The sequence below is a fragment of the Ammospiza nelsoni genome, chromosome 6, assembly GCF_027579445.1.
Source record: "Ammospiza nelsoni isolate bAmmNel1 chromosome 6, bAmmNel1.pri, whole genome shotgun sequence".
Taxonomy (NCBI): Eukaryota; Metazoa; Chordata; class Aves; order Passeriformes; family Passerellidae; genus Ammospiza; species Ammospiza nelsoni.
In genome coordinates, this window is record NC_080638.1 from 39,737,723 (window position 1) to 39,755,305 (window position 17,583).

General features: G+C 35.7%; 1 protein-coding gene across 4 annotated transcripts in view; it reads right to left on the reverse strand.

Moving 5' to 3' along the window:
• Positions 1 to 17,583, reverse strand: part of RALGAPA1 (Ral GTPase activating protein catalytic subunit alpha 1) — a 129,339-nt gene that overhangs the window by 45,049 nt on the left and 66,707 nt on the right. For all 4 annotated transcript variants that reach the window (XM_059475283.1, XM_059475282.1, XM_059475281.1 and 1 more), the window contains 8 exons: positions 14,531 to 14,641; positions 13,515 to 13,583; positions 12,119 to 12,253; positions 11,195 to 11,378; positions 4,513 to 5,377; positions 3,032 to 3,103; positions 1,957 to 2,080; positions 146 to 301 (listed from right to left, as the gene is read on the reverse strand). In XM_059475283.1, coding sequence (XP_059331266.1) covers positions 146 to 301; positions 1,957 to 2,080; positions 3,032 to 3,103; positions 4,513 to 5,377; positions 11,195 to 11,378; positions 12,119 to 12,253; positions 13,515 to 13,583; positions 14,531 to 14,641 — 1,716 coding nt within the window. The remainder of the gene's footprint in view (positions 1 to 145; positions 302 to 1,956; positions 2,081 to 3,031; positions 3,104 to 4,512; positions 5,378 to 11,194; positions 11,379 to 12,118; positions 12,254 to 13,514; positions 13,584 to 14,530; positions 14,642 to 17,583) is intronic.

Consider the following 17,583-nt stretch of genomic DNA (forward strand, 5'->3'; position numbering starts at 1 on the left):
ATACCAACTTAGCAGGTAAAGATGTTATGATATTTTATGGTGTTTTGTTGTTTTGTTGGATTTTTTAAAAACGTTATTGGATTTTATTTGACTCTAATTTCTCTAGGTTTATTATAAAGAGAACACTTTATTCAGAAACACCTACCTTTTTTGTTAAAGAGTCATCTGAATCAGAAGGCATTCTTGTTGACACATGGAACATGACTTCCACTGTTGAGGTAGCAAAATATGGAGTGGTCAATCCAGTGCTTTTGTTTTTTTGCAGTCCTCCCATAAAGCCACAATGGTTTGTGAGATTTACCTAGAAATAAAGACCAGGAAACTTTACCCCCAAAAAATTTATCAGGTCATAAATACACTCTTTTACTTTTAAATGCACTTTTAACAGAACTTTAGAAGTGAAGATCCTTTTCCCAAAAGTATAGTTACACTTGGTTTCTAAAAGAGCTCAGACTTGCTGACTAGACTGGAAATCAACTACAGTGTACCAGTATTCTATATTCCACAGTCACCACAAAAGCTACTGGAAAGATGAGGTTAGAAGAAAGGAAAGATTGTGTAACTAATATTTACTGCATTATTCCCTGACCATTTGAGAGTAGTCACTTACATGTGCTTTCTCAATTTTTTAAAATTCTCTGATACAACATCAACTTTGACCTGAGCTCTGGAAAAACTCTGTGTAGCAGCCAGGGAATTTATTACCTTCCATACATTTTTTTAAAGAATTTTTTATTCTGTGAATATTAAAAAAAATCACAGGAAACTAACTGATAATTTGTGAATAAGCTTTTAAGTCTTAGATCAATGGGAAATAGTCTGACACTGAAATAACTAAGCATGTTAAATGTGCTGCCTTTAAAACAGTGACTACAAAATGTTGTTTTTCAGATGTGAATACATTTAATCTCTGCCTGCATGGGATATGTTTGTTTTCTTGATACTAAAGGATGCAGAATTTAATGTTAAAATATTAGTTGTCTCATTATGGACTATTAATCCAAACTAGCAACTCTTTAAACTAGCTAATACTGCCTAAGAGAATTAAACCACTAAAGAAGGATATTTTATGGCACTTGTGTTGTTTTTTTTCCTCCTGAATGTGGGAAATAAACATCTATGTTCATGAAAGTCAGCAGACTTGTAGCTGTCTTCCTCTGTTCCTGTGGGAAAGTCAGAGTCATTATCCACACAGTTAATCTGGTAGTGTCCTTTTATACCTAAGGAGTAAAGACATACAAAGGACAAATAAGATTGACACTCATGTGGACACTCCTGATGAGCACAAGTTGCAAGAGGAGCAAAAAACCTGCAGCTTCCTATACAGCCAACCAGGACCAAAGCCATTCCTGAATTCTGTGCAACAGTGCCAAATGGAACTTAACAGTGGCAATTAATCCTGTGCATCTGAAAGAAAGATGGAAAAAAGGAAATCCTTATGACAGTATTGAGCAAGTGACTAAGAGCCGCAGGCCCACATAGATGATGGGGTAGATCACAATATTTCTGAGTGCTGGAAGAGAAGTAGAGTGGAGTGTGTGAACTGACACATGCCTGCAGTGGAAGGCAGGAAGAAGAGAGTATGTGAGAAGCTGCTTGTCTGTACTTTTTGAAGTTCCCAATTTGAGCAAAACTCAAACTTCAATGGACTTAACACTTTACAAGCTTACAGGGAAATCAAGATGCCTCCTAATCAGTCCATGAAACCAAGTACAGGACTGCACCTTAAAGAATTATCTTTGCCTGCACAGACTCTCTTCAGTTGCTGAGAGCTTGAATTTTAATGGCTAGTAATGCTAATGAAACTAAACCAGGAATTCTTCTCTAAATCCCATTTTTAAGCTGGTGTATTTCAGCACTTGTGAGAAATGCTGAAGAGCCAAAGTCTTGTAATATATCAAGATATTGGTAATTGTCTTTGTAAAAACACCTAGAATAAAAACATTGAATAAATACCTCCCAGCCAAGACCAGCTACAAAATCCTCATAGGCTTGACTTCCCCCAGTATTCGTAAGAATGGAGTGTTTATCTTCCTGTCCCTCAGCAACATAAAACACTGCAATCTTGTGTGTCTCTCGGCTGTAAAACAGAATGGTCAATGCATGACAGTGCCTTAACCAATATGAAATGAACATATGCAAACAATACACACAGAGCATGGCTTTTAAAGCATAAAAAATGCATAGTGGAAATACAATAGAATTATATGGCTTCTTTTTGGATATTTCCTATATTTCCATTTCTTCATTCTGTCCTTTCTAGTGTCATCTTCTCTAGAGCCTGAAGTTTTGCTATACATGAGCAGCATTTACCCCTTCCATCACTTCTAAGATGCAGGGTGGTGCTGCCTGTACCAACTACTAATTGAATAGGTGGGTTTTTGACATGGGCAAAACCTGTAATGTGGGCATTATTCGCACTGCACTGCCCATGAACAACAGCACCCTCTGAACATTGCGAAAATGCAGCTTGTCCAACTGAATGAAGCATTTTTACATATTTTTTAAAGATCATAATCATTTAACTGTCTTCTGTTGACAGGTTATTGTTAGACATTGGAACAAATGGAGATGGTTTCTCACACTTCTACAACTTCCACTAGGTTTTGTCTCAACTTCTACAAAAATGTCAGTTTTCAATTCTGTGCTACAATTCTAACTAAAACTCTGTGTCTTCAAATACTGGGACCATTTGAAACAGCTAAACAATCAATCAAAACTTTAAATGAGAAGGCTTTGATATATCAAAGTTTTAAAAGATTTAAATGTTATGCATACACAAATGCTTATAATTATAAGGTGTTTTGAAATTTGTTTATCTCATGATATTTTATGTGCAGAATTTGACCCTACAAATAAAATTGATGCAACTTCAGTATAACAGAAAAAAACTACAGTACTATGCAAAATACATTAATAATTTAAAAATCTATTAAAAAAATTAGCTCAACTCTCACATCTATGCAATTAGAGCCATTTGAGTAAAAGCACACTTAGAACAAGTAAGTAGGCAGTCATTAAAAGAATTTACCATTGTCTTGAGTCCAAATTTCTGAGTTCTCGAAGTAACTTCTCATTTTTCTTCAGGAGATGAAAGCTCCTTCTAAATAGAGAAATTTGTAACTCTTTTATTACCTCTTCACTGATGGATACAGAACAGTACAACAATGGTACAACAACATATCCAGGTCAACTCAGGAACAGTCAATAAATGCTTCTGCCTTTTCAACAGTCCTTTCTTAACATATGAAAATCAAGACATCTTAAAAAAATATACAAGCAATTTTTCTTACTCCAGCAAATCTACATTCATTACAACCCTGAGTATAACCTTTATTTCTTTCTACTTTCTTCTGTCAACCCCTTGGATCTGACTGTGTGACCCATTTCTTCTCTACAGAAGAACCATAAAATACATGTTTACTGACAAAAGACACTCCCATTAGTCTACTGTTGTAAGGAGTGGGTGCATTCAACACAGAACTTTTGCTACCCTGAACTGCAGAGCAGAATTTAGCTCAGTAATCACCCAGCCAGCTGCAACAATTTAAACAAAAAACGAAACCAATATGTTAGAGAAAGAAAGGCAGTTTTCATGTCTTTTCAACTGTGCTTAAGATGTTTCCCACAAAACAGTGTGGAATTAAGAGCAGTCCTGTTCAAAACCAGACTGCCTTGAGGAATTAAAGACCCAAATAAGAAGGGTTGTAATACCAATGTTTTGTCTGATTCCAGTGATACCTCAGTGACACAGATTATTTTTGTTTTACTGAATATCCATTTCCCTTCATAGTAGGAAAATATATCAATGATTCTAATATGGAATTTGAAAGCACTGGCAGAAGAAGATTTCAGAAAGACCCATAAATTCTAGGACGCTAATATTTGTAATATTTGTACATACCCCCATGTATATGCAGACATGCACTTAACCACACCCACACAAAAATAATAATGTTAAGAGACATTACTTCTGTAATTGAACATGGTTCTCTCCTGTTCTAAACAATATTCAAACAGTACTCAAGCACAGCCAGTGTTGAAATAAATAGTAGGGGACACATCTTTCTCATTAGCTAATACACATGCAAGGCTTTGAGGCTGCATGCAAGCATGCTTTTAGCAGACAAAGCAGCAGGACACTGTCCAGTGACACAATAGCTGAGAATATGACACTTTCTGAGTATTATTCTGACATTGAAAGGTAATTTTTGCAGCTGATTTTTGCAGCAACATAAATGGGAAGCAAAGAGAATACAAGATTCCTTCAATTTGACTTACAACACTTTCTAAGGAAAGACTATGAATCACAATAAACACAACAGATACCTCCTTTCTGTCTCTCTAAATGACAGGCTGAAAAGCAGAAGAAAGCTGCCATTTAGGTCTTAGATGCACATCCCCTCTCTTTTGTTAGCTGGCCTGTAATATTTTTGGCTTAACAAACTCTATTATGAAGGTAAGAAGAGCACAGTTCCTTAAAAAAAGTTCTTAAAATATGAGTAGTTTTACCTTTTATCCCATGAATTCATTCCTAGTATACTGAGAAGTAATCTACAGTAGTAAAATGCTGACTGTGGCTTTTGTGAGGTTGGCTCGTCCTGCTCCATAGCCCTCATATTTACATCATTGAAATGCTTTTCAACGAACTCTCTCTCTTCTGTGTGCTGTTTCAGAATTGCATTGATGACATCGTTCTCCTGCTTTTCTGAGATGCAGACAGGTTGAGGAGCAGGGATGTTGAGTGAAACACCAGTTCTCTGTAAGCATTCAGGGCTTGTAACACCTAAATACTGCAGCAGCTCATCAAGAGCATCTTCTTCATCCCTAATTGTATCCCATGTTGGTACAGTGTCTCTAAATTTCCTTTTAACTTGGAGCGTAATTCCATCTCTTGCAGATACATCCTCCACATGTTCAAAAGATGAAAGAGCATCTTCTGGTTTATCTTGCTGAGATAATGAAAGTGCAAAAGATGTTTGTTGTGAAGATCCACATAAAGATGAAGGTCCATACAAAATGGCCGAATCCCATGAATATTTGCCAGACAGATCACGCACTATAATTCTAACATTTGAATTAGCTGATGCAAGTCCAGCAGACAGTCCTCCCCCAGGCATGTCGTCTTCTGCTTGGATTTGTATGCAAGACACCAGGGAAGTATTGTTTAACACAAAGAATTGAAGATTTGGGTTCTCAAAAAGCTCAGGAGAAAGCTCGGGACTTTCACTGTATGGATTGTCATTGTTTTCACACACTTGACTGGTCAGCATGGCAGGACCTCCACTCATAGGATAGTGGCCCAAGTGGTTGACTAGATGTGTTATCACAGTACGAGCAGCCACAGAAATTAACCCTTGTTGCATGTGAGTTTTCACTGCAAGAGAAAGAGCACAGGTTTTAAAAGAGGAGTTCAAAAAACAACACTGAGATTTATGTGTTTCTTTTGGTCTCTTCCTGAGAGAATGAGCCCTGCAAGCTGAGGACGCACGCAGCTCAGTAACAGAAAAATATGTATGTTGGTCACCATTGCTCTTGTATATAAACAGCATGAAAAATCCTAAAACAGTTAAAGAAGCATCTCCATTATTCTACAGCCATGTCTATGTCTACAGATTATACTTCCTTTGCCATAGCTTTAGCACTGTTCTTCTAAAATACGTGATTTCTTATCTAGTGAAAATAAATCTTGAATTGCTGTTGAAGTAGAGATCATAACTGTGCTGCAAGATGTCCATTCCAACTGCAGTGTATTTTTATATTTATACACATCATTACACTGAGAAATAGAAAGGAAGATAGATGCACAAAAGGTCTAATCCATCTTAATTTCCCTGGGGAGCATATAGCTGTAGGTCAGCTTGAGAATAGCACTGGATAATTTTAAGTACAAAATCAAAGACCAGGCTGTTTATATTGAATATGATCTAACATTATCAAAATTTTTAAAAATTAAATCCCATGCCACAAATGCATTTTAAGAAGCTTCAGGTTAGAAAATCTTGGGAGGAAGAAAGAAAAGTTAATTGTGCCCATCTTATGTGAAATTCATCCTATGACATGCACTGGTATTTCAACATGGTTTTTGCTACCTCCTTCTTTGCTGCATGCCCTTCCACTTGCATGTTATGTCATCTAAATTTTAAAAAAGGTGTTTTTAATGTTTATATCACACCCTGCTAACACAGTACTATATTGTTACTAAATTATTCTTATCAAGTCAATACTCTATGTAAATACATGAGCTGGACCAAGTGACTCTTTCAGGCAGAGAACCATCAACTGGTTCAGGGGACCCACTGAAGAACCCATACACAAAAATATTACACTGCAGAATAAAACTGGTGGAAGAGGGAACAAGATCAAAATGGCAAAATACTTGTTTTCTGTATCCCTTCTCTTGTAACTGGGCATGGATGCCCTGAATTTGGGATTTACAAAGGGAAGATTAAAAATCTGTACTCTTTAGGATTATATAATGTATTTTGAATTACATTGAACATTGAAAACTGCTGCTAATGCTTCCCATCTTCTTTCTCACCAAAATCCATCAAACCAGAATGTTCTGAATGATGTTACTTTTTCATTCAGTATTTACTGAGAATATGGAACCTCTTGGGATAGAAGTAAAATATAATGAATTCATCTCCCTTTATGTTGGATATTCATAAGCTGCAAAACCTAATGTTTAATAAACAAATTTCTCAGTTTCAGAAGTCTTAATTGATTTAACTGGAAAAATAAAGGCAAATTTGTCATAGGTACTGACATTACAGATCTTCAGATTCTGAAGATGGATGCATTCAGCATCTGCAAAAATAAACAGGTAGTATGTATTTGCCTTTTTTTTTCCCCTGAAAAGGTTTGGGTACAGCATGTAGGAGATGTCTGGGATTCTGGCTATTCCCTTTCTTTAGGAAGCACTCCATCTGAACTGCAAATAGGGAAACGTTTCATCCAGTTAATAGCTGGCAAAATCAATATAACATTTATACAATTCTAAAACTCATATTTACTCAAGTATTTTAATAAATTAATGCCTTGAGAAATAATACAAGTAAATTAGAGATATTTTTATCATGTATAGCGTTCTTGAGGTTTAAAATTTACAAATATAAAAACATTCAGTGATGCTGAATTATGTGTCCAGATACTGGCAGCATACAAGGAAATTAAGTTATAGTGCCATCTGCTGAAACATAAGAAGGAACTGGAAGCAGATTTTATAAAAAACAAGGAGAAAATAAGCTGGGTGCTTGGAGAATCATTTACCAGCACATTATTGACTAGCACCTGGACAATGCAGAGGGTGGCCCATCTTTATCAGGATATTTATACCAAGTATTTAGCACTTGCCACTGCAGAGATAAATAAGGTAAAAAATACTCTGCTCAGGTTCCCAGGAGCAGAGACACACAGGCTTTCCAGATACCCGAAGTCCCACTCTATAAAGGTTAAATGCCTCCTCTTAAGTTCTGCTGAGAAACCTGAAGAAATAAGGACCTTCTAGCATATGTTATTACTGTTACTGTTGTGTGCCAAACCCTGAAGATCTCAAACTGACCTTGGTTGTTTTGTGCCTGTGTGTGTGTCTTAGGAGCCTAAAGGACATATGGGAAAGGAAAGGTGACACAGTGAGACAAAGAGGGGAACAATTAATTTAAATTTGAAAGATCCATTCTCAGTCCTAATACAGCCTTGCCCTGGAAACTTTGCACTTGAATTAAAATCATAGATCTGTCATTGTTTCTTTTATAAAACTCAAACACTACATCTAAGTCTTCTCTCAGAATACAATGCTGCTGATCTAAAAATGACACAGAAAGCTTTAATTAGAAGTATCAAGAGAAGTATACTGAAAAGTAGACTGTAAGATGCAACCTGTTATGTTGAAATAAAATAAAGTAATCTTGAAACATTTTTGCCACACAGAAAACCTGATTTTGATGATGGTTTTCCCAGGAATAAAAAAGGAAAAAATCCCAAGCCTAGTAATGCATTTTGAAAATATGAAAATTTAAAATTAATTTTGCAACTTAATTTATTCCTAGAAGCACATCTCTTCAATCAGGAATAACTGAACATTCAATATATTAAAACCTTAAAATGAGTATCTAAATCATGCTCTTTGTTTCTGGAGGGCAAATGAAAATATGTAATAATGCAAGCCATCACAGCTTTACCACAAATTCTACAAACTAAGCCATATCTTTACACATTAAGGCAGCCAGCTCACTGCTTTGTTGACCTGTCTTCCTGAGAGAACACATTGCTGCTTTCTTCACAATGGTACTGCCTCTGGCTAGGGCAATGTAATTTAAATATGTACATGATCATTTGGGTAATTTACAAGAAATGTTATACTATTTATTTTTCTCAGTCCTGAAATTACCTCTTTTGTGGAAAGGCTGAAGGTCCATCACTACTAATTTGTATCTGTAGCATGAATGAAGGATTCTTTAAGATGTGCTATTAACTTTTTCATTCAACTTTGGCTGAATAGTTTTAAGCAACTATGGTTATGTAGTAGAAGTAAAAAACAATGACTGAAGGGGGAATTTAACTCTCCTTATAATTTTAGATGTGTAAAGAATGATGACCTGTACAGACTGAATTATCTCAAATTCAATGGGATGAATCACTCTCTAAAAACATTTTTCTTTCATTATGTTTAGAGGGAGCCTAAGAGTGTCCCTCTTAGCTTAATTTCCTGTATTTTACCTTAGTTTAAGCAAGTCTCATTCCTTTCTAATTGTTAACTTCAGCTATACAGACATGCAGTAACAGAGAGCCCATCTCTAAAATATTCCTCACAAAACACAAATTGTGTTAATCCAGATGCACTATGTACCAAGTATTTTTTTAAAAGTGTGCATTTTATGTCCTTTCAGTAAAATGGCAAATGAAAAATACTTTATATTTCTACTTTTTAAACAAAAGCTAAGACTAGACATCAGGCAGGGAAGGCTTTTTCATTAGAAATTTAAAAATATTAGCAAAAAAAGATCAATCTATGCAAAGATTTTAACATATGTTTGGAGAAATATGAATAATGGGGTAAAAATCAATCAAATAAATAATGGGTAGACCACTGTATCTGTGTAAGCTTACTAGAACCTTCCAATCACAACTACCTCTAACAGATTATGCTGTGGCTAAGTATTCACAAAACTTGAGATGGATCTGACCTTGAACAATGGAGGCATAACAGGGTAAGTCAATCACATCCATTAAAGCACCCTGTCTTAAGAATTCTGTCATTTCAGCACTTGCAGCTTTGCCTGTGGCCTAAGGAAAGAGTTTCACAATTCCTACCCTGTTTTTGTAGAACTTCCCTGAATTCCATGTAACTTCTGCCCTGCTCATTTCCATTCCTTCAAGAAAGGTACTATGATAGCCCTTTTACTCTGCTAAAAGATGCTGACCCATTGGCATTCTGTTCTGCTGCTAGCTTGTACTAATTGACCCTTGGTCTTGACAGAGAGCCAGACTGGTTGTTACCCACTAGTTTTACTCCTCTCACTCCTCCAACAATGCCAGGGAGAACAGATGCTGTGCAACCGGTCAAGCACCGCCAATTTTATTCTCTGCCTGGCAATGGGGACTAGACGTGCCAAGGTTGCAGAACCAGGGTTGCGTTATAATGCTGTAGGTCTACCAATTAAATTTCACAGTCTAACTTACAATTCCAGAGCCCTGAAATTTAATTCATCTGGAGAGATAAAAGGAACATCTGAAATTACTTTTATTAAGAAATTTAACAAGAAATCATAAAAGAAAAGATCATGGTTGGAAATGCAAAATGAAGATATTGATGCTAAGGCTTTGTGCAACTGTATTCATTTAAAGAGAAATCTATTCAGGGTTGTCTTTTCAGATTGTCAAATTAAAAAAGCCACACAGCATTTGCTTCTAACCCATAATTACAGATTATTACAGAATACAAAAGATGCCAGGCATAAAAAGCTACTACAATTCACTACACTGTAATAGAACATGCAGTGGAAGTAAATTTTGGCAAATGCTTTAAATATTAGCTTTACATAATACGTATAGGTGAGACTGTAATTAGGACAAAATGAATCCTTGGAAGCCTCTTTCATTCTGACCCTGCAGATGATTATTTTTTACTAATAAGGCCACAGCCATTTGACGAAAAGCCAACTATAGTACCTTGCTTCATTCTTCGGTAAATTTAATAATTACAGCTCCTCCTGCCAGTAGTTCTCAGATCAGTCTTGTTCAATCCAATACTGAGCTTATTAGGGGACAGCTCTATGTTTAGAATTCTTTGGCCAAAAAAGTACTTGAGGATGATGAAGCATGCCTTAGACAAGGGCACAATGATTAGCCATTTTCTCTACATAAAAAACAGCACGTAGTCACTACAGACCACAAAATCACCTGCTGTTAGCACACAGCTGCTACAAAGAACTGCTGCATTTATCTGGTTCTTAATACCCTTAAAAAAGCCTAAATGGAACAACTTAATACAGAGGCAGAATAGCACTACACTAGCAACTAGCACTAGCAACTAGAGTTGCTCATATCTTAATCTCATCTTTTTCAATTTTCTTCCCTATGTAACCATTTGATATTTACTAGATACACTGCATAATACATGATAGTCCTCTGTGGCTTAGATTCTTGATTCTTTATTTCTGAATTATGAAGAAAATGCTAATTCCCATGTCTCCTAAGGTTCTAACCAGATGAGAGAAAATTTCTCTCTTTTTAAAAAATCTGTGGTTTTAAGCTGTGTAAAAAGAGATCAACAAAAAATTACGATAGGCTAAAAAATATCATGGAAAACATTCAATACTGCAATGTCAAACAGGAACAAAAATCCAAAATTCTTCTAGAAAAAGGAGCAAAATAAGGAAAAATAAAATTAATTTACTGAAGGTAAAATGAAAAGCAACATTCATCCATGTTGCAGAACTTAACACTTCTGCTGATACACAGAGCACAGAAGAATCCATATCCTATCGATCTTGGTGCTGTTCAGAACATACTTATTTCAGTTAATCAAATGGTAATTGCTCAAAAATTACATTTGCTCATTCCATACTAATGGTTCTTACCTAGTGTCTACATATAGCTGAAAACACGTGCTGTAGACCAACACTTAAATAATACTGAAAACCCAGACAAATTTTTTTTAAAGAAAATGTATTTAGGCAATTAGACAAACCTTCAGTAACTGGCTGAAGTTTAGAAGACCTCTCAGAGTCTGGAGAATGCAGTGGTTCTGGTTCCTTTAAGCTCTCTAAATGCATAAAAGGATCATAATCCATACATGCCAGATCAGAAAGGCTTAGAGGAAAATATTTTGGGTTGCTAAAACACTGAGACCCATAGACACATCCATGCAGAACCTAGAAAGAAACCAGAATTTCATTACATTAACTACTGAAATGTATAGTTTTGTAAGAAATGAAGTTTATTTTCATTTGCATTTCAAGAATCTATTTGTTGGAAGGCAGGCATGATGAAACATTGGAAAATTTTAGATGCTTAATGTTTACAGAAAAAAGCTCTGGTCTGCAAAGAAAATTATTACCACCAAAGTGGAATTTAACAATAATGAAACAAAACTCACAAAACAATCATTAGGCTACCTTTATTTTTAGATCTCCTATCTTCTTTAATTACATATGCTAGGTCTAAGCTGCTAGAGGTTTTAATCCCCTTCCCTTGCAAAAAGGATAAAAACCCCTTTCTCCTGAGCTCCTAAAGACAGTAATTGTAACTTACTGTCTAACAAAAGCAAAAGTGCTTTTGCTTTTCTCATTGCTAAATGAAACTGCTTGATATATAAAAATTACATCCTTTTGTATTAAATGTACAGTTAATATTCTACAATACAAGCATCTGCAATCTATATGACATACAAAAAAAAGGCTTGGTTAACCATCCAAAATGTAAACCAAAATCTACTATTCCAAATATACCAAAGGTCAAGCTGATGCAGTGAAACATACAAGAACTGAGCCAGCAGTCTATATTTCAGAAGAATGGAGGTCAGCTTACAGAAAACGTTTGCCTTCATTTCCATGGAAACTGACACTACCTCCATACATAGAAATTCTTAATAAGTGAGCAAAGAAACGTGTACCTTATATATACAATTAAGAACAGATCTTTCAGTCTTATCATTTTCTGCTCCTGTAGTATGAAGAGGCTGCAGCAAAGTCTTCAATGGCAAGGCCATTATCCAATCCAATAAGCACAGAAGTAAAGAAACCACCAACTGGAAAAAACACTTTCCATTACAAATCAATTAAGCCAGCACCTGCTATTTCATATTTATCCCTTTATTTTATTTCTCTGTTTTGCTTTTTTTTCAATACAGTAAAGTCAGCCTTCTGCAGCAATGGCAGGTCCCACTTGTTAACCACTGAATCTTCAAAAACTATGGCATCAGTAAAAACTGGCTACAGAGGATTTACAAAGGCCATCCATTCAACAGTTTCTCATCAGGGTAGGACTGTGAGCAGATACTATACTTAGGAGGATACCCACAGTTTCCAAAATTGATTTGTAGGCTGTTGTTTTTAAAATGACAGATAACACAGGTCCAAATTAAGGCTGATGTGCCATTTTGCACATATATTTCACAGTAAAGTGAATCAAGGATTACACAAAATGGAACCAATTCCCCTGTATTTAGTGCTTTATAAATAACACATAATGTCCTTTATAACATATCAATAATGTTATGCAGTACCATATCATATTTTATCATATGAAAGAAATCCAACTGCTTCCTATATTGTAGGTTACTCAGTTAGGAAAAGAATCAACTCCCTCTTGGGATGTTTGGAAAGACTCTGGAACAGAATTAGATTAAGACACAAATCCACACTAAATCATCAATAACTTACAGACCAAATAAAAGTTTTTGATTTTTAAAACTCAGTTGTCGAAGAGAAGACAATTCAGATAAATATCTGCAAGATTCTCTAAAATATTTCTCAAGGTAAATAGAAGTTTTAAAAAAAATCTATTTACCTAATTTACTAGTTTCACATAATGCATTCCAAGTTTGTCTTTCAAAAGTATAATAAACCTAATAATGAAGGGTACTGAGTCTTTTTATTTTTAACCAATTTTTTTGAAACCCATTAGGACTACATTTGTCAAAATAGGTAAGACAATTTTTATTTGATATTTCATGTACAATTGACAGTAGTTCATGGGAAAACTTGGCCAATTATGGAAAGCATCCTCAAGAGGAAAAGTGGGTAGCTTGGCATATGAGTGTAGACTACAATAGCCCCTGACTTCTTGCAAACAGAGACAGAAGATGAAACAGAGCTCTGAAGACCAAAATGAACAACAGATGAACTCTAGCTCCTTGTGGGAATGGTAGCCCAGAAAGATGGAGCTGTCAGAAACAAACTGCACCAAAATGCCCAAATTTAAATGACCTAATAGGCCCACAGCAAAACTAATTCAGAAGAGACACAGCTTTCAGAAGGCAGAAAGTACTAGAAATGAAAAATACTTACTCTCTTGTCCTGCTCATAAGAGGAAGCTTCTGTACTGGGTAGCAGATGTGTAATAGTTGCTATCAGAATCTGGGGAAATTAAGCATATTTCTTTTAAAATACAACCTAAATATTTAAGTTTAAAATATTTTTTTAAGCAGGTAACTCTAACATGATACTGGATTCACGATTAAATTCTATTACAATTATTTTGAGACAAGTTACAATATTCCTTGACAATTTTTTAAAATAAAAACACTTTTAATTGAGTTTTGCAGAACACATTGAAGGAGTATGTTCTGTTTGACTGATGTAGGTGCATTAAGGACAATGAAATTACACAGCTACCTCAAATATTCAGCCATAAAAAGAACATGACTCAGCACACTTGTAGGACGTGGGAAGAAATCTGGTGCTGGTTTGTGTATGGTACTATCTGAGCTACTTAGATTGTTTCTTAGAACTACTAGAATTTGCATACACCCTGTCTCTATTTGATCAAAAATATGTCTCCAGAGGATCACAGAAATGCTTGCTGTATCTCTTAAGAAGCTTTCACAGGAAAAGAACCTGGGTGCCCTCTGTGGCTCAGACTCACAGAGGCCATAGTCTACCTCCTTGCTACGGGAAGCATATTCAAAATATTATTTTTGTTTTATACTGAAACTCTTTCATGGATATACAAAATAAAGTTGAAGAACCATATTTTAAGCAATCATTTTCTTCCTGAACTTCAATAAACATGCTTGAAGATATCTAGTATTAAGAAAAAATTGTACTTTACTGACAACATTTTCATGACACTTTTTCTCTGAGAAAAAACAGGCATGATATAGACACATTACATGTCTATACTGGAGTCAGGAAGTTATGTGTGCTGCAATTCCTTACTGTTAGTGTTAAGTAAGACTATGTTTATACTAATTCAGTATTTGGCAAAACATAATTGTCAATATTCAAGTGTTTAACTTTAGGGTAGTACATTGTAGTGATTAATTTAAAATAATTGAAAATTTCAATTAAAAATAATTACTTACTAGTATTATTCTTAACGGTGAATCAGCTTGATATAGTTGAAGCCTATGTACATAATGTATCAGCATGTTCAGCATACTGCAGGCAACTTGGGCTACTGTTTTATTTGGAAACTGGAAAAGAGAACACAGCACAGTAACAATGACAAAATGGTTTCGTGTAAGAGTACATTAGGTGGTAGGGTGGTCACAAATTTCACTGGTAGTTTTATACATACAGCTCCTTAAGTATCTGTTTACCAGAGGAACAAAATTAAATTTTACAAAACTCAAAAAGAACTATTTTATATTCATAAATGAATGTTAGCAGCTAACATCAAAGTTTTGGGGCAGACATGCAGTTAGATGCACACCAGGAAAGGGAGAGGTATCTCCTAACTAGAATGGTAGAATATCATGAAGCCAGGAAGAAAGAACTGATTTCTTATTATCTTAATGATTATTAATATTAATGAATCACTGCAAAGCCCCCCCAAGGATTCAATTCTGAAATCAGAGGTCTTTGCTGAGAATCAAGGCAGGTGATGAGCCACATGCCCAAACCACAGCCTGTAGTACTAAACATGAGCTGAACTGTTCTGCTCTCTGCTAGTGACTGCAGTGCCCAGCACATGTTGGAATGGAAATGGATTCACCTTGGCCTCTGTGCTTAACTCTGCTCTTCTTTTAAAGGCAGGAGGAGGCTGCTGCCTGCAGCCTGCCTTCCACAGTTACTGTGCTGGTCAAAGCAGAAGGGAACACATTTGTACAATAATTCCCACTCTTAGGAAGGATGCACACCCTGTTCTACACTCCTAAGTGGGAAAACAGAAATTAAGAGACGTGTTTCCCTAAACTGTTGATGCACAAGATGTGTAATTGAGTTTTTTACCTTCACTGCACTTGCTTTAAAACATTAAGGTGTGCAGCAAATGGCAAGGACAAAGTTAATATTACAAGTGAATTCCTGCATTAGTAAGAACATATTTTACTTGTTTCAATCTCACTACATTCAGCAGTGAAGCTGTCACAGGTATATGCTGCAAGATGGCTCTCTGCTTCTGGACTCAGAAAAGGGCAATTATGCTGTAAAAACAGATGTAATTTCTTGGCTTCACAGGCCTTTTTCTTACTCAGACCACTTCTATTAACCCTTCAGGGAGGGGTGTATCTCATAAAACTTAAAAAACCCAAAGCTTTAAGAAAGCTGAAATGCCTGGACAATGAAGCCTGAGTAGAAAATAAAGATTTTAGAATAAAAGTATTGAATGGCAAAAAACTTAAACTGAAATAACACTGGAAGAAGACTCTGTTCTGGGTCAGTACTTCTTATCAAAGCAGAGCTATCAATTTTTACATTTAAAGTCTTGAAAAGAAATGGTACAAGAACAAGGAAAAATCTGGAGTACAAAGCTTAAATTGCCATTTTTTATTTGTGTTATCTATGTAAGCAAAAGGAAAAAGTATGAATGGCTCTTAAAAGTCATCCAGGGAGGTGGAAATCTGAGTACACAATGGGTAGTTAATTCTTGTTCTGACTTTACCTGTTTCTCATTTTCATGTTGATGACTTTTATCAAAAGAGTAAACATCTCACATCTCCAAAGCTTCACAAACTTTATGACAAGACTATCACTACATTTTTATCCCTCATGAGACAGCCTCTTTCTATGCTGTGAAATGCTCAGTAAGAGCAGGGTTTGGATTCTAACACTCAAGCTTGAGTGGCAACCAGAAAAAAAACAAAAACAAAAAACACCAACAAAAGACCCCAAAAAAACCAAACTGAAAGCATGACAATTTCATTACAAAACTTGAGATCAAATCCAGATTGCTCAAAACATCCTAACAAGCTTGCAAAAAACCCCCAAAATCACTGGAGAAGAAAAATGGGGTGCACAAATTGGTGTAGCTTAATACAGAGATCCTGACCACTGAAAGTAAGAAAAAAATACCTGAGAAAAAGACCTGGAAACTTTTCAGAGTCACAGAATAATTGACCATTTACTACTTAAAAACAGAAAGCATTTCTTACATTTTAATGGTTCTTTTTCTAAAGAGGCTCTAAAATAAAGACGAATGAGTAATTTTTTATTATTACTGGCTAGTTTACACAAATCAGTTAACCTCTCTTTTCCTCTGGTTGAAGAGAATTCTTTTTTTAATTTAATAAAGGAACAAAAGTAAGCTTCACATAAAGGATAAAGTGTATAAAGTAATGAATATGAATAAATTTAATAAATTTAAAATCTAATCTTGCACACAATTTTTTTTTATTCATGGGAAAAGCATCAGGGAGGAAGTCTTGATCAAGAATATGGGGGTTGGCTGAAATAGATCAAATCCTTCATGTGCTTCAGAGAGCTGTCCTAGCATGGTCAATATATCACATTTCAAAAGAATGCTGTCACTAGGGTCGAGTTAATTTCCTCTCAGCAGCTCTTGCAGTGCTGTGTTGTGGATTCGGAATGAGAATGGTGTTGATAACACACCAATGTTTTGTTTTTTTGCTAAATTCTGTTTATCAAAAGTCAAGGATTTTTTTTCTCTTGTCTCATGCTGTACCTGTGAGAGGGTCAGCAAAAGAAACTGGGTGGGAACATGGCTGGGATGCGTGATCCAAACTGACCAAAGGGATATTCCACACTGTAGGACATCACTCCCAGTACATAAACTGGGGGAGTTATCTGGAAAGGGGGTTGGTCGGGGTTGGCAAAAGGATATCGGTCAGCGGGTGGTGAGAAAATTATTGTGCATCACTTGGGTTTTCTTTCCTTTCTTATCATTGCTATCATTTACCATTATTGCACTGTTTTACGTTGCTTTTGATTATTAAACTGTTGTCATCTCAACATAAAAGTTTGTCTTGATTCTCCTTGCCATTGCACTACAGTGGGTGGGAAGAAAGATTGAGTTGAGTGGCTGCATGGTGCTCAACTTCCAGCTGGGCTTAAACCAGGACAAACACACAGGCACCACAGAACAGACAGTTCTGAGAGCTGTGGGCTCTGGAAAGACATTTTCCTGAACTCAAGCAGCCTCACTGACTACATGTCAGGTAATGAAACAATTCACCCC